This window comes from Lepus europaeus, chromosome 10 (assembly GCF_033115175.1).
Source record: "Lepus europaeus isolate LE1 chromosome 10, mLepTim1.pri, whole genome shotgun sequence".
In the NCBI taxonomy this organism is placed as follows: Eukaryota; Metazoa; Chordata; class Mammalia; order Lagomorpha; family Leporidae; genus Lepus; species Lepus europaeus.
Window position 1 is genome coordinate 114,165,001 of NC_084836.1, and position 16,180 is coordinate 114,181,180.

The 16,180-nt window shown below is 54.6% G+C and overlaps 1 protein-coding gene and 1 long non-coding RNA gene across 4 annotated transcripts in view; one reads left to right on the plus strand and one right to left on the minus strand.

Moving 5' to 3' along the window:
* Positions 1 to 6,090: 6,090 nt before the first annotated feature.
* LOC133769121 (uncharacterized) lies at positions 6,091 to 7,997 on the minus strand. Of its 2 annotated transcripts, none has more exons than XR_009867103.1 (3): positions 7,900 to 7,997; positions 7,049 to 7,191; positions 6,091 to 6,444 (listed from the first exon to the last, which is right to left on the minus strand). It is a non-coding gene; the product is annotated as an uncharacterized LOC133769121 (long non-coding RNA). The 2 variants fall into 2 exon arrangements; XR_009867104.1 differs by lacking the exon at positions 7,900 to 7,997 and adding an exon at positions 7,753 to 7,799.
* Positions 7,998 to 8,043: 46 nt separating this feature from the next.
* Positions 8,044 to 16,180, plus strand: part of ARFGEF2 (ADP ribosylation factor guanine nucleotide exchange factor 2) — a 116,586-nt gene continuing 108,449 nt past the window's right edge. For both annotated transcript variants that reach the window (XM_062204325.1, XM_062204326.1), the window contains exon 1: positions 8,044 to 8,279. In XM_062204325.1, the coding sequence (XP_062060309.1) occupies positions 8,159 to 8,279 (121 nt within the window). In that variant the 5' untranslated portion in view covers positions 8,044 to 8,158. The remainder of the gene's footprint in view (positions 8,280 to 16,180) is intronic.

Below are 16,180 nucleotides of genomic sequence, written 5' to 3' on the forward strand. Positions count from 1 at the left end.
GTGTACATCTGTGTGTATGTGCATGTGTGTATGTGTGTGTTGTGTGTATGTGTGTGTTGTGTGCATGTGTGTGTTGTGTGTATGTGCATCGTGTGTGTGTTGTGTGGGATGCACTGCTCACACAGCTCTAAGAACACTGGGCTGTGTCAAGAATGCTCTTGCCCTCTGGAGCCTGGCCGGATCTGAGAATAAAAGGCCAGGGTAACGGCTTTAATCAAGGCGCAAACAACAAGAGAACTGGGAGACAGAAATTAGGTCCCGACCGTGGGAAAGCCAGGTGGGGGCAAAGATGGAGCAGGCTGGGATGACTTCTCCGCGCCCCCCGGTCTGGGAAATAATTCTTACCAGACCAGACAGCATCTGCGATTGCTGGAGTCCCGGCGCCTTCAGGAGCAGAGCGACTCTTGCCAAGTAATCTCTTCCAGTTGGGGCATTCAGGAAAGCAGGGGGCGTTTGGACACCTCCCCTCCCGGCCCTTGGAGCTCTGGGATTAGGAGCAGCCATGGTTGGGGCAGCTGGAGGAGGGGCGCAGCGGCCCCCAGGAGGTCAGGAGATGAGGGGGTCCTGGAGTTGTGGTCTTGGAGAACAAAGGGAGACAGCAAGCTGGGGGCCTGGGGGACCCTGAGACCCACTGTCCCCACGACCCTGCTGCTCGGATCCCCTGGAGGGTGCGGTGGGTGGCACCCTGGGAAGGAATGGCCAAGAATGGCCTTCCCTGGTCTGCAGCTGGGCAGCCCACAGGATCACGCCCACCCCCACCCTGCTACAGGAACAGGGAGAGGGAAGAGAGAGAAAGCACGGACGATGGAGAGCACTAACAGGCCTGTTAGTGCACCCGACAGAGCTGCCTGGGTTCTCCCTAGGGCTGGCACCGCAGAATCGGAAAGGAAGGCCCTGGACGGGGTCAGGGGGGCTCCATCCAGCACCCATGGGCAATCATTTCTGATCAGCCTAGGGGGATTCCATATGCCATGATCAAACCTGCGCTCACACAGTCACCGCTGTCAGGTGTCACTCTGGGGCCAGGCTAGCCCAGGAGAAGGATCCTGGGCCAAGCTGAGGGAGCGAACCTCCCCTCTCCCGGCTTATTATTGTTGTTATTTAACAGAATGAAGCAAGACACCAGGGCCAGTTTGTGGAACCGGCCTGACCATTGGCGCCCTCTGCTGACTACAATGGAGCAGCATTAAGGTTGAGGGACCAAGTGCAGGGGCAAAATCTTTCCATTTGGGGAAAAGAGAAAAGTCACACGAACTGAAGACTCTCAGAGCTCGGCCTTGCCTAAGAGGAAAGTCCAGGGGGCGGGGGCTGTGGCTCAGCGACTTAAGCTCCTGCCTGCAGCGCCAGCACCCCATATGGGCGCCAGTTCGTGTCCCGGCTGCTCCACTTCTGCTCCAGCTTCCTGCTAATGCCCCTAGGAAGGCAGCAGAAGACGGCCCAAGTGTGTGTGCCCCAGCTCCCACATGGGAGATGCTGGTAGAGTTCCAGGCTCCCGACTTCAGCCTGGCCCAGTCCTGACCATCTGGGGAGTGAACCAGCGGATGGAAGACCTCTCTCTCTCTCCTCTCTCTCCTCTCTCTCTCTGCCTCTCCTCTCTGTAACTCTGCCTTTCAAATAATTAAATAAATCTTTTTTAAAAAAGTACCCAACCAGTGTGTGGCAAACACTGCCAGTGCCCCCAGACCGCTGCCCGTGGCACTCAGCTGTACCCTCTGGAGGAGTCCGCTGTGTTAAAGCCGGCAGGGGGAGGGGGGGCAGCCTGTGGGCGGGGCAGTGTCAGGATCCATGTCCCCAGAAGCAGACCCTAGGCAGCGACAGAAGGGAACTCAGAGAAGGGACGCCTGCCTCCCTTACCCGCCCCCCAGTCTAGTCTACACCGGCTCCCAGTGTTCCGCCCTGGGGTAACCGGCTGCCTCCCCGGCCCTGATGGCCTTTGCTGCCAGGCCTTTGCCCCCACCCATGCTGAGGAGTCCTGGGGTCACCTTCCCACGACACAAAACCTTGCCAGTGGGTCATCTGCAGGAGCCCAAACCAAGACACAGAAACAAAATAAAACACAAAGGCACAGCAGTGGAGTCTTTTTTTTTCCCCCAAAGAAACTTTTTATTTAATGAGTACAAATTTCATAAGTACAACTTTAGGAATATCGTGATTCCTCCCACCATACCCGCCCTCCCACTCCTCCTCCTCCTCCCTCTCCCATTCCCAGTCCCATTCTCCCTTAAGATTCATTTCAATTATCTTTATACACAGGAGACCAACTCTATACTAAGTAAAGATTTCAACAATTTGCACAAACATGCACAAAAAACTGTTTGAGAACAAGTGTTATAGCTAATTCTCATAATACAATTCATTGAGGAATTGAGGACAGAGATCCTACATGGGGAGTAAGTGCACAGTGACTCCTGTTGTTAATTTAACAATTAACACTCTTCTGAATGATGTCACTGATCCCCTGAGGCTCTTGACATGAGCTGCCAAGGCTATGGAAGTCTTTTGAATCCACAGTCTCTGTCAGTATTTAGAGAAGGCCATAGGCAAAGTGGAAGTTCTCTCCTCCCTTCAGAGAAAAGTACCTCCTTCTTTGATGGCCACTTCTTTCCAACAGTGGAGTCTTAAGCGAGAGGCATCTTTGAAAAGTTTATGGAAAACCTGTATTGTGAAAAAACCATGCATACATTCCCAAAATGGGCTTTCTTTTCAAAACTATTTATTTCCTCCCTTTTAAACTGTTTATTTGAGGAGGGAGAAAGAGAGAGAGAGAAAGAGAGAGAGAGAGAGAGAGGGGCACCCCATCCACTGGTTCATCCCCCAAATGCCTGCAACAAAACTGGGAGCTGCGAACTCCATCCAGGTCTCCCACATGGGTGGCAGGGACCCAACTCCTGAGCCGTCCCTGCTGCCTCCCAGGGTCCACATTAGTAGGAAGCTGGAATGGGAAGCTGGAGGCAGGGGTCAGACGCAGGTGCTCTGATAGGGTCACGAGTATCTTAACTGGTAGGCCCCTAAACTTACCTTTCACTTCCGTTTTTCCACGGAGGCAGCAGTGCGGCTGGACACACACAGATAAATGAGCAGACACAGCCGAGGTGCACCTGCAGTGGCTCGCCGACACGGTCCATCCGCCCTGCTCACCTGCAGGCTTGGCGTCCTGAAGTCACCTGATTGCAGATGGAAAGTACTGAGGGAGATCGCCCCTGTACGGACATGTGCAGACACGCCCCCTTCTCATTACTCCAACAGCTGCTGGCGCGGCATTGGCACTGTAGTGGGAGTGGTGAGTGATCCAGAGACAGATACAGGAAGCTGCACACAGGCTGTGTGCCAGGGACGTGAGCATCCACGGGCTGTGGTATCCTGGGAGGGGAGGGTCCTGGATACTGAGGCACGCTCCGCACATCCTCCTCTGGAGAGAATCTCAAATGCCTACGACTGAAGTCCCAATTAACATGAGGCCCAGCCAGCTGCTGCTTCTTCCTCACCCCAACCCCCCTGGCCTTGACTTGAGGATGGAGCTGCTGCATTTGCGATTGGCCTTAAAAGTGGAAAATGCAGGTGTCAACGGGCTGGGACCAGACTGGCAGCTGGGCAGCTGGACCACGCAGGTCGTCTCGGTGAGACAGCACTGGGGGAAAGCAGGGACTTGGAACAGACACCACTGGCTGCCTACTTGGTTAGGACTGGGGTCAGCTGTGCAAGGTGGAAACCAGCAAGAAAAGGTTATTTATTTTGACATTCCATAGAGGTCACCAGGTAAATGTCCGAGGAGGGGCATGGCTCTCCAGAATGCCAGGGACCCAGTGCCTCCTCTAGTGTCACTCTGGTGACAGCAACTTGTATTTTGTATTTTTTTTTTTTCTTTGACAGGCAGAGTTAGACAGTGAGACAGAGAGAAAGGTCTTCCTTCCGTTGGTTCACCCCCCAAAATGGCCGCTACAACCAGCGCGCTGCGCTGATCTGAAGCCAGGAGCCAGGTGCTTCTCCTGGTCTCCCATGGGGTGCAGGGCCCAAGCACTTGGGCCATCCTCCACTGCACTCCCGGGCCACAGCAGAGAGCTGTCCTGGAAGAGGAGCAACCAGGACAGAATCCGGCGCCCCGACCGGGACTAGAACCCGGTGTGCCAACGCTGCAGGCGGAGGATTAGCCTAGTGAACCGTGGTGCCAGCAACTTGCATTTTGAAGATTTCTTCAGGGGATCCACATGGCTGCTGGACAAGGGTGGCTGGGAACTGGACTGCCAGGTAAACACACGTGACCTGCGGTACCTGATGCAGGCAAACAACAAGCGGTTCTTTGGAATAACCATGTCCCAGTTAGTGGATGGCTGTACTTATATTAAAAAAAAAAAAAAAAAAAAAAAAAGCACTGGTTGTTTATCTAAAATTCAGATTTAACTGGCATCTTTTATCTTCTACATTTGGCCTCTGTAACTGGGTGAGAAACACATGAGTTACAGACATGGAGACAGAGGACCACGGAAGAGAGAGAACACGGACCAACAGGCACACCAAAGGAGAGAGGGGCACATACAGAGACGTGGTCACAGGACAAATACGGAAGGGACAGAGAAGAGGCAGAGGGGCCAGCAGGACTAGAGGCCACCCCCTAGACGGGGACAGAGCCAAGAAAAGAGCAGCTGCTGTTTGGGAATCTGCATCCCATATTAGCACCTGGTTCTAGGCTGCGTCCAATCCAGCTTCCTGCGAAGGCACCGGAGAAGCAACAAGTGATGGCTCCAGTCCCTGCATCCCTGCCCCCAGGTGGGAGACCCAGATGAGGTTCCAGGCTCCTGGCTTCAGCCTGGCCCAGCCCTCGCTGTTGTGGGGATTTGGGACAGTGAACCAGTGGATGGAAGATCTCTCTCTCTCTCTTTGTCTCTCTCTGCCTTTCAAATGAAATAAAAATAAAGAAAAGAGGCCAGCACCGCAGCTCAACAGGCTAATCCTCTGCCTTGCGGCGCCGGCACACCGGGTTCTAGTCCCGGTCGGGGCGCCGGATTCTGTCCCGGTTGCTCCTCTTCCAGGCCAGCTCTCTGCTATGGCCCGGGAGTGCAGTGGAGGATGGCCCAAGTGCTTGGGCCCTGCACCCCATGGGAGACCAGGGGGAAGCACCTGGCTCCTGCCTTCGGATCAGCGCGGTGCGCCGGTCACAGTGCGCCAGCTGCGGCGGCCATTGAAGGGTGAACCAATGGCAAAAGGAAGACCTTTCTCTCTCTCTCTCACTGTCCACTCTGCCTGTCAAAAAATAAAAAAGAAAAGAAAAGAAAATATCAAAGGAGATCAGTCTAGCCAGGACAGAGTCTCAGGAAACCTAGTCAGAGTTCCAGCCCCAGGGCAGACAGGAGCAGGCCACTGAAGCAGAGGTCATTTTATCTACGCACAGTCCAAAGTCCAGCCCAAGCTGGGAAGGGGAGGACTGTCCGGAGGGCAGAGTGAAACAAAACAAAACAAAACCGGTGCTGGAGCACCAGCCATCAAATCTGCGTTCCAGGCAGCAGAACCGAGGAAGAGTGTGAGAAAGGCACTTGCTGAGAACCACCTCCAATCAGTCAGCACGTCCTCTTTCACCCGGCTCCCGGGGTCTGTGTGGTGACCCCGCGCCTCTTGCCCCCACCACGCTGCTCCTCTCAGAACGAATCCACAGCAACAGTAGGAAGCCAAACAAACATGCAAGAGAAGCTGAAAAGTGTGGTTCTTATTGCAAGCCATAGTGGATGCTCAGAAGCCACACTGCCGTTGTTCAGAAAGAGAACAGATATGGGCCTTGTCTCTTCATCTTGCTTGTTGATGGGGAAACGCTGCCTGGAACAGTGACATGCTGGGGACCCGTATCGTGCCTTTCACAGACACACAGAGGTTCCCTCCTGCCACTGCTGGTAGAAGGACCCCAGCTGAGCCCCATCCTTCTGTCCTGGGAGGGCTGTGCAACCCCAGTAGGCACCACACGTTAAGGGTTCTGAAAGGAAATTCATAGAAGATAAAATCTTCCTACACACAGTTTTGATAAAAGAACGACCTGAAAAAGTGAAACAAAGGGACTGAAATGTATAATTTTTCAGATTTTATTTCAATACATAAATGCTCAGGTGCAATTACACGAGAAGACGTGAAGAAGCGAGCAGAAGCCGGGAGGCAGAGAGAGAGAGAGAGAGAGAGAGAGAGGTCTTCCATCCGCTGGTTCACTCCCCAGATGGCCACAATGGCCGGAGCTGTGCTGATCCAAAGCCAGGAGCCAGGAGATTCCTCTGGGTCTCCCATGTGGGTGCAGGGGCCCAAGGACTTGGGCCATCCTCCACTGCTTTCCCAGGCCACAGCGCAGAGCTGGATTGGAAGTGGAGCAGCCGAGACTTGAACCGGCGCCCACATGGGATGCCGACACTGCCGGCAGCGGATTTACCCGCTACTCTACAGCACCGGTCCCAGGCAAATGTGGTTTTAAAGCTGTGCAAAGAACACCAAGTTTATGTGTAAGGCAGAGCCGGGTCCTGGGCACAGAGCGTTGTCGCCCCCGGGAATGCCCACTTCCGGGTGTCAGCGTGGGTTCCTTGGGCTTCCCTGCAGGGCCTTGTCCAACCTCCCTGCCCTTTTCTGTTCTGAGAATGAAGACACCCCTGGGTGGGGGGGGGGCACTGCCTTCGGGGAGAAGCAGACAGGGACGGACCTTGGTGAGACCATAAGGAATCCCAAGTGGCTGGAGGACGATGAGACCCCCGTCACCCTTGGTCACCGGGTGGCACCTGGGTGGACGAGGTCCGCTGGGGAGTTTTCAGCAGGGCAGGCACCTGGTCTGCCCTCGCTGCCGGGTGTGAGACTTGTTCATTCCCTGTCCCCCAGAACATGGCCTGGTCCCATGGCCAGCATGGGAGGAGGTGGGCCCGGGACATCGGTAATGGCTGTTGCATCGTCTGACGTGGGGGGGAATGGAAGCCCGCCTGGGGCCAGAGGGTCTGACTTCTCGCCTCCGGCACAGGCCAAGTGACACTGGTCATCCCCGCCTCCTCCCCTGTCCGACGGCCCCTTAACCCGCCTTGCCCCGCACACTGACCGTGGGGAAGCCCGGGGTTGTGGGCGGAGTGGGTTAAGTTCCAGGGCAAGGCGAGTTCCTCCTGGCGGGCAGCACTGGCACAGCCGTGGCTCTCCATAGGCAGGGGTCAGGGACGGGGCAGCCCGTGTCATCGTGCAGGAGGGCTGTGTGGACGTGCAGGAGGGCTGTGTGGACGGGGCTCCTGGGCGTGGAACGTGCTGCCACCTCCTCCCCCTCCCCAGCCTCCTTCTCCACTCCTGACCTCCCCACCTCCTGACTGCACCCCCTCCACCTGTCCTCTGTCTTCACTCACTTCCTCCCTAGCTACCTCAGCCGCTCTTTAAGAAAAGGGGAGGCAGAGAGGCACAGACCCTCCCTCTGCTGGCTCACTCCCCAGACTGCCGCTGCAGCCTGCGCTGGGCCAGGCCGGCGGAGCCAGGAGCCAGGAGCCGCATCCTGGTCTCCCATGGGGGTGGCAGGGCCCCGAGGCGCAGGAGCGGGAAGCTGGCTCAGAAGCGGAGCCAGGACTCCACGCCAGGCACTCCGATGTGGGGTGCGGGCGTCCCACGCAGCCGCTTAGCCACTGCCTTACGCACGGCCCTAACAGCTTCCCCCTTCCCCACACCTGCTCTCACGCCCCAGCTCGCTTCCCCCCTCCGTTCTCGCCCCCACCCCTCCTCTGGCTGCTCTGCCATCTCTCACCAACTCTTCCCCTTCCTCCCTACCTCTGACCCCACCACCTCCACGCTCAGGTGCTGCCAGCCCCTTCCGCCCTCACCTCCCACCCGCACCTCCACCTCCCTCTCTCTCCGGCTCCCCTCCCGCCCTCGCCCCGCCCTCGCCCCGCCCTCGCCCCGCCCCTGCTCGCCCACCTGGCCCCGCCCAGGCCCCGCCCCTGCGGGTCACGGGGTCGACGGACGTGCGGCGGCCGTAGCGGCCCTGCCAGTCACGTGGTCACGTGACGCGCTCCAACATGGCGGCGCCGTGGAGCCGCGGCGTCGCTTCCTGACGGGGCGGTGCGCACGGACGCGGCCAGTGCCGGCTGGGACGCCGGGCCCGTAGCTTCGCTTGCCCGTCCTCTCGCTCGTGCCGCGCGCCCGCGGGGCTGCCAGCCCCCGCCGGGCCGGGGCCATGCAGGAGAGCCAGACCAAGAGCATGTTCGTGTCCCGGGCCCTGGAGAAGATCCTAGCCGACAAGGAGGTGAAGCGGCCCCAGCACTCCCAGCTGCGCAGGGCCTGCCAGGTGGCGCTCGGTGGGTGAGCCGCCCCGCGCCGGCCTCCCTACGCCGGCCGTTACCCTGCCCGGCCTCCCGGCCTCCGCGTCCCCTGACCCCGAATCCCACCCTCCCGGGCTGCTCCTGGGGATCCCCCCGGGGGAGCTGACGCCGGGCTGCTCGGGACTGGCCCAAGGTCACCTGGCAAGTTGGTGACAGCCGAGCCTGCTTCTCCAGCCTCCCCGCTCAGGGCTCTTGCCACGACTCCGCGTCCTGCTTCCTGGTTCCTCCCCGCGCCACCTCCAAGCCCTCAGAGGCGGTGGCCCCTGCCCTGGGTGCTTGCTTTACCTGGGCTCTGCTGGTTGGGGTGCCCCCAGGTGAGCAGGGCAGGCGGGAGGAGCTGCTGGTGTCGGGAGACCCCCGAGGCTGGCTTTGGGAGAGGCTGACGGAGGACGTCTGCTTTTCCTTGGGGGCGTCCTGTCGCGCTCTCCGGCAAGGAAGGAATGCAGACGGCGATCCGGCTGCCCCGGGCGTCCCTAATGCCTTGTGGTGGACCTCTGCTTTTTCTGGGCTGTCCAATGGGCTACGGGGTCTACAGGCAAACGTACTCCTCTGATTCGTCCCCTGCCTTATCCCTTGTAACTGCAGCAGTGCCTGGCGCATAGCAGGTGTTCAGTAAATATTTGCTGGTTGAGCAGGACCCACGGATGACAGAGGAAGAGACGCCTGGCTTAGAGTTCGCCAAAGGCTTTGGTAGTGGACGCCAGCAGCAGTGCGCTGGCTCTCAGTTTTAACCATTCAACAAACGGGTCAGGCAGTGAGTTTGTGGAGAACAAGACGGACAAGAGCCTTCCCCCTGTGGAGTTTAAACTCTGCCAGAGGAGACGGCATAGGTAGCTAAGAAAATAAGTGAACACCAGTAAATCCTGGTGCGAAAACGGAAGGGCCCGAGGTGGTCAGGAAGGTGACCCCTTCTGCGGAGGTGACATTTCAGCTGAGTACTGAGAGGGAGGAGGTGGGCGGAGAGGGTCAGTTCGCTGGGCCAGAGGTGGCCCCAGGGCCTTTGCTTTGGAGTCAGTAAGAAGGCCCGATTCCCCTGACAGCGGAGCCTTGGGAAGTTTTTGAGATTGTCGTTCCCTGTCTCCCTGCTCTCGGGACCCAGCCGCGTGCTCGTGCGCTTTGCGCTGCCTTTCATCAGATCGAGGCTCGGCCGAGGGTCCGAGCTCATGATAAGAACGGAGTTGTTGCCTAGATAATCCGGAAACTGCTGCTAGTTCTGTGAAACTCAGGATTAGTGGAAGGAATTTACTGAGATTTGGATGTTGAAGGCTTTCCAGTGCAGATACCCAGGGCGAACTACTGCGTGTTGTGTTCTCAGGAATGTAGGCTGAGCGGTGCAGAGCTGTTTGTGAGCTACGCAAAAGCCGGCCACTTGCACGTCCACGCTCAAATCTGCCTAGATTCTGTCCTCTTGACGTCACGTTTAGGCTCGTTGTGGAAGTTTGAAAATAGCTATTTGCCAAAAAAGTTGTCGCTCTGCCCTTGAGGAAACTTCTTAATGTAAAATGTTCCCTGGATTGTATGAGGGTTCTTCAGATAGTTGATGGGGAATGCATATTATGAAAAGAGTACACATAATTTTCAAAAATGCTTTGCACCAAAATCAACTTTTAATTTCCTTTCCCATGGGTTTTTTGAAGTGCCCTCACATTGTTGGAACCCGCTTATAAGCTTGTCACAGAGGTCATAAAGAACCATCACGTCGAGAGCTTATTAGATAATATTTTTGGATCATCTCTTTATTGAGTTCAGATTTGTCCGTCCCAAGTTGTGGCATGCGCGTGTTAAGTGTGTAAGCGGTGAAGGGTAAGAAATGGCCTATGTAGGGAGGAGCTTGACAGCAGCTGTATGTAAGTGAGACTTATCATTAATGTGAGTCACCACCGCTGTGGGGTAATAGGAACTGACATAGGGACCCTGTTAACTGGCCATCGTCTTAAGAGAGCAATCATGTGTCACTTCTGCTTCACAGAAATGGCTGCTTTGCTTGTAACTGTAGGAGACCATGAAGTACCTGATGACATTCACTCCACATTTCCAGGGCCAGTTTGTGTCCAGTCGTCCCATTTAAGGAGAGAATTTTAACAAGCCAGTATAGGTGAAGTTTTGCAATGTGTTCAGTATTTTGGAGATTACTGTGTGTAGATTTCCATTAATTCTGATAAGAGAAACCATAAATGTCCGCTGGAAGTTGAAATGCTTGCATGACAGTGAGCACTTAGAGGCCAGAGCTTCCGTGATAAGATTCTACCAGCGGCAGCAGTTGTGGGGGGGGATCGGAGCTGCAAGGCTATCCCCGGATCCCCCGGATGTTAGAGGGTGGGAGCGCGACCCCAGCGACCTCGCGCTTCCTGTGTTCAGGTCCCCTGCCTCCCACCTGCTACCTTTGTCCTCATGGGCGGGTGCTGGATGTTGCACCTCCTCTTCGGTTCTTGGGAAGATCGAGCTGACGTGTTCAGAGCACTCGGTGTGTGCTGGGTGCTGAGATGATTACCGTTTTTTCATTAAGCTGCAACAACCAAATGAAGTTGCTTTCTCCTTCCGGAGTGGCTTACTGCTCTGGTTGGTAGGAGCAGTGAACACAACTAACTGCATAACTGAAAGGCTGCTGAGTGTTAACTTGCTACGCTCCGTGAGGGCACGACTTGTTTCCCATAAAGGCAGTGAGGACCAGAGTGGAACGGGCTTGGAGTAATCTGGTGACCGGCCTGCGCTGAATACCTGGTGCATGGATGGGGGTTGCCCAGTTATGGGATGGTGTCATTCCGGCCTCGTTGTGGAGAAATCGGGAGAGCCTGTTGTCCGTTGCTCCATGGACGTTGTTGCGTTAACTTGTTAGTGAAGCTTTGACCTATATTAATGATTGTCAACCCTTTAGCCCACTCTGAGGGGCGACTATTATGTTCTTAAAACCTCCCTTTTTAGGCCGGCGCCACGGCTCACTAGGCTAATCCTCCGCCTTGCGGTGCCAGCACACCGGGTTCTAGTCCCGGTCAGGGCACCAATCCTGTCCCGGTTGCCCCTCTTCCAGGCCAGCTCTCTGCTGTGGCCAGGGAGTGCAGTGGAGGATGGCCCAAGTGCTTGGGCCCTGCACCCCATGGGAGACCAGGAGGAAGCACCTGGCTCCTGCCATCGGATCAGCGCGGTGTGCCAGCCGCAGCGCGCCTACCGCAGCGGCCATTGGAGGGTGAACCAACGGCAAAAGGAAGACCTTTCTCTCTGTCTCTCTCTCACTGTCCACTCTGCCTGTCAAAAAACAAAACAAAACAAAAAACCCTCCCTTTTTATTGAGATTTATTTTATTTATTTGAAAGAGTTACAGAGAGAAGTAGAAACAGAGATCTTCCATCCGCTGGTTCTCTCCCAAATGGCCTTAATGGCCAGGGCTGTGCCAGGCGCAAGCCAGGAGCTTCTTCGGGGTCTCCTACGTGGGTGCAGGGGCCCAAGCACTTGGGCCATCTTTTGCTGCTTTTCCCAGGTGCATCAACAGGGAGCTGGTTAGGAAGTGGAGCATCTGGGACTCGGACCAGCGCCCATATGGGATGCCAGAGCTGCAGGCCAGGGCTTTAACCCACTACACCACAACGTCAGCCGCCTCCCTTTTTTTTTTTTTTTTTTTTTAAGATTTATTTATTTGAAAGGCAGACTTATGGCAGGGAAGTCGGGGGGAGATACAGAGAGAGAGAGAGAGATTGCAACCGTTGGTTTACTCCCCAAATGGCCACAATGACTGGGACTGGGCCAGGCCAAAGCCAGGAGCCTGGAGCCTCAAAAGGGTCTCTCATGTGGGTGCAGGGGCCCAAGCACTTGGGCCATCTTCTGCTGCTTTCCCAGGTACATTAGCAGGGAGCTAGAACAGAAGCAGAGCAGTGGGGGCTTGATGCTGGCATTGTAGGCAGCAGCTCAACCCATGATGCCACAACACTGGCCCCCAAACCTCCTTTTTATAATTGTCTTAAGACCATATGTTGCTTTAAATTATACTTCAACTTTTAAACTACATAGGGTTTGGAGACTTGACAAGATAATCTAAATGTTTTAAACTGGATATGCAAAAGTTTGGCTCCGGTATTCACTGACCTGCTCTAATAATCCTCTTAAAAAAATAAAGAAATTTATCTTTTTATTTGAAAGGCAGAGTTAGAGAGAGAGAGATGTCTTCTATCCGCTGGTTCAGTTCCCAAATGGCTGCAATGGCCGCAGCTGGGCCCATCTGGAGCCAGGAGCCTGGAGCTTCTTCTAGGCCTCCCACACAGTTACCTGGGCCATCATCTACTGCTTTTCCAGGCCATAACAGAGAGCTAGATCAGAAGTTTAGCAGCTGGGACTTGAACTGACACCCATATGGGATGCCTGCACTGCAGACCAGGGCTTTAACCCACTGCGCCACAGTGCTGGCCCCTAAAAATCCTCTTTTCACATATGTGTGAGATGTGGTATCGTATGTGCACAGAGTGCTAGGTGTGCTTTAATTGCTAGCTGTCATTCTCATGAAAATCCAAAAAGAACAGGAAACATGTATGTTTTTCATATGCAATAGAGAGGCTTTTAAGAATCGCATGTTGTGTGGTTTCTGCCATGTACTATGCACTTCTGAGTTCCACGCACAGCACTTGCTATTATCATCCCCGTTGAGGACCAGAGAAGTGAAGCTGCTGGGCTGGGGTCACTCAGCCAGGCGTTCTGATGGGACCAGGGTGTGAGCACAGGCCGTGTGGCCGCAGAGCCAGTCCAGCACCCTCACCGTGCTTGCTTGCGTCTCCACGTGGACGCTCTTGTATGTGAAATACTCTGTGAAGCCTTGAAAATGACCGTCCACTGCCGTTTCAGTACGGAGACTGCCTCCGGCGCAGCCGAATCGGGAGAGGTGCTGGGAGCCTCCATTCTGCAGCTCTGTGGCCTGTGTCCTCCGTTTGCTTTAGGGATGAGAAGGAGGAACCGGTGCAGAGCGAGCTTGGCATGAGCGCTGCTGAGTTCAGTTTTCCTGATCTGTGCGTCTCCTCAGCCACAGTGACTCCCTCTGAGCTGGAATGGTGTCTGTTGAGGGTGCAGCAGGCAGTGGGAGACCAAGGCTCTGAGAACAGATTCGCCCACGGCCGCCTGGCCTGGAGGGGAAGCAGTGGCAGCACACGCTCCGCCTACCGCATAGGCTGGAAAATCCGTGCTTGGATCTGCTGTACCAGCTCTTAGATTTATGGGATTTTGAGACATGCGGGTCTTTGGTGACCTTAGCTTGAGCACTTTGGGTGGCGTGCGGCAGGCGAAAGCCAGACCGGAGGGGGTTGGAGCAAGAGTGGAAGGTGAGGAACTAGACCGTGAGCTTAGACAGTGCTTTCCCCGGATTTGGCTGCGCTGGGAAGAGGCGGGAGATGTGCTCATGGGAGGCGCTTGCTTGCTTGCTTGTTTGTTTTTCTAAGAAACAACTTTGACTTGTTTAACTGACATTGGGAAGGGAGCCAGTGAAGGGAGTGTGTTCGTAAATCTTAGTTGTACATTAAACTGCATGAAACAGTCAATGTTTATGTGTCTATATGATATATGGCAAGTTGTTTTTTCTTCTCTATGATATTGTTCCTGTTCTACTAGTTTTGATGCGTTCGGAAAACAGTTTCTTTATGAAGAACCTTACAGGCAAAAATTGAGAAGTATTTTAAAAATTACCAACTCAATATAGCAAATAGAGTAAGGCTTTCAGTTGACATATGGAACAACTTTTAATTTTAGAAAATTCTGGGGCTGGCGCCACAGCTCACTTGGCTAATCCTCCACCTGCGGCGCCTGCACCCCGGGTTCTAGTCCTGGTTGGGGCGCTGGATTCTGTCCCTATTGCTCCTCTTCCAGTCCAGCTCTCTGCTGTGGCCCAGGAGTGCAGTGGAGGATGGCCCAGGTCGTTGGGCCCTGCACCCGCATGGGAGACCAGGAGGAAGCACCTGGCTCCTGGCTTCGGATTGGCACAGTGCGCCAGCCATAGCAGCCATTTGGGAGGTGAACCAACAGAAGAAAAACCTTTCTCTCTGTCTCTCTCTCTCTCACTGTCCAACTCTGCCTGTCAAAAAAATAAAATAAAATATTAAAAAAAAAGAAAATTCTGGTGTTGGGGTGAGACACTTGTTTACAAATGTTCCACATCAGAATAGCCTTGAAGATCATGGCAGATTACTCTTTGTTGAAAAGCTTCATGGTGAGACCTTAGGAGGAGGTCTTCATCATAGAAGCAGTGTCTGAAGACTGGTTTGTCATCAGTAATTGAAAAGCACTTATGGGGCTGCCACTGTCATGCAGCGGGTTAAGCTGCTGCGTGCTGCTCCGTATTAGCCACGCAGAGGAGCAGGTGCCAGCTGCTGCACTTAGGATCCAACTCCCTGCTAATGCACCTTGGAAATCCAAGTGCTTGGGCCCCTGTACCCATATGGAAGACCCAGATGGAGTTCCTGGCTCCTGGCTTCAGCCTTGCCCACATCTGGCTGTTGTGGCCATTTCAGAGGTGAACCAGAGGCTGGGAGAGTCATTCTCTCTCTCTCTCTAACTACCTTTAGAATAAATAAACAAGTAAATCTTTTTTTTAAAAAAAACTTTTGAAATAACAAAAGCATTTGTTTATCAGATAAGTGGGAAGTTTGTTGAAAGCTGAATTTGAAATTTTGCTTCTTGCTAGTGCTGTGATCCCCGGCTGACAGTGGAGAGGTGATGGGGGCGCTCCCCTCCGTGTCACAGGGTCATGGTGAGGGTTAAGTGAGCTAAGGCAGTGAATAACTGGCACCTACCAGCGTCTGTGTATTCACAGGAAGGCACTGAGGGCCCCTCCCTGCCCCCCCGGGGCTCGTTTATGGACCCTTTTGCAAGCCTGTGGTGAAGCCAGTGGTCGGATGAGTGAGTTTAGAGCTGGTGAGTCTGAGGGGTGACTGCCAGCGGCGCGAGGGACAACAGTGAGCCCATTCTTTGTGGGAAGGAGCGAACTTGTAAAAATGTGTCCTCCATCAGCAGGAACATGGCGTCTCCTGTAAAAATAGCGCGGCTCTGTTTGGTTCTCACTGTGCTCACCAGGCTTAGGGGGCTGCCAGGAAAATACTTGACTTTCTTTCCAGCGGGGTTGTCTTAGCGAACAGTCTCACATTTGCTGATTCATTCCTGGAATCTTCCTGCAAGAAGCCTGTTTGGGTTTACTGTCCTGGCTGAGTAAGTCTTTGAGCTTGGTAGTTTTTTAGGCTTTGCAGCTTTCTGAGGGAGAAGGGCCTTCGGTGCTAGGATGTAAAACTCAGAAAGTCTCCCTCAGTCCTCGGAGTGGTCCGCAGGGCTTGCGGGCCGTGTGGAGCCCTTTTGCTGCCGCTGTGCAGAAGATGTTCATGTGGCTGTCACTGTGGTGTCACAGTGCAGGGGGCAGAGTTCACTGGACCCTGTTCTGACGGGGAGAGGGGTGTGGCTCAGAGAGTGATACCTCTGGGTCAACCCCCCCTTTTTTAAGATTTATTTATTTATTTCTGAAAGGCAGAGTGACGAGAAAGAGAGAGAGAGAGAGAGATCTTTTATCTGCTGGTTCACTCCCCAAATGCCCACAACAGCCAGGGCTGGGCCAGGCGGAAGCTGGAAGCCCGGAACTCCATCCAGGTCTCTTGCGTGGTTGGCAGGGCCTCAAGACCTCGAGCCATCACCTGTTGCCTTCCCAGGCTCATTAGCAGGGAGCTGGATTGGAAGTTGGGTAGCTGGGACTCAGATCTGCATACTGTATCACAAATGGAGGCTTAACCCACAGTGCCAAATTGCCATCTCTCCCTACCCCCAAGGAAATGTTGACATCTGATTGAAGAATAAGAATTAAGTAGGTTGGGATGGAAGGTGGAGAGAACAGCCTAAGCAAAGGCCCTGTGGAGGAGAGGAGCACG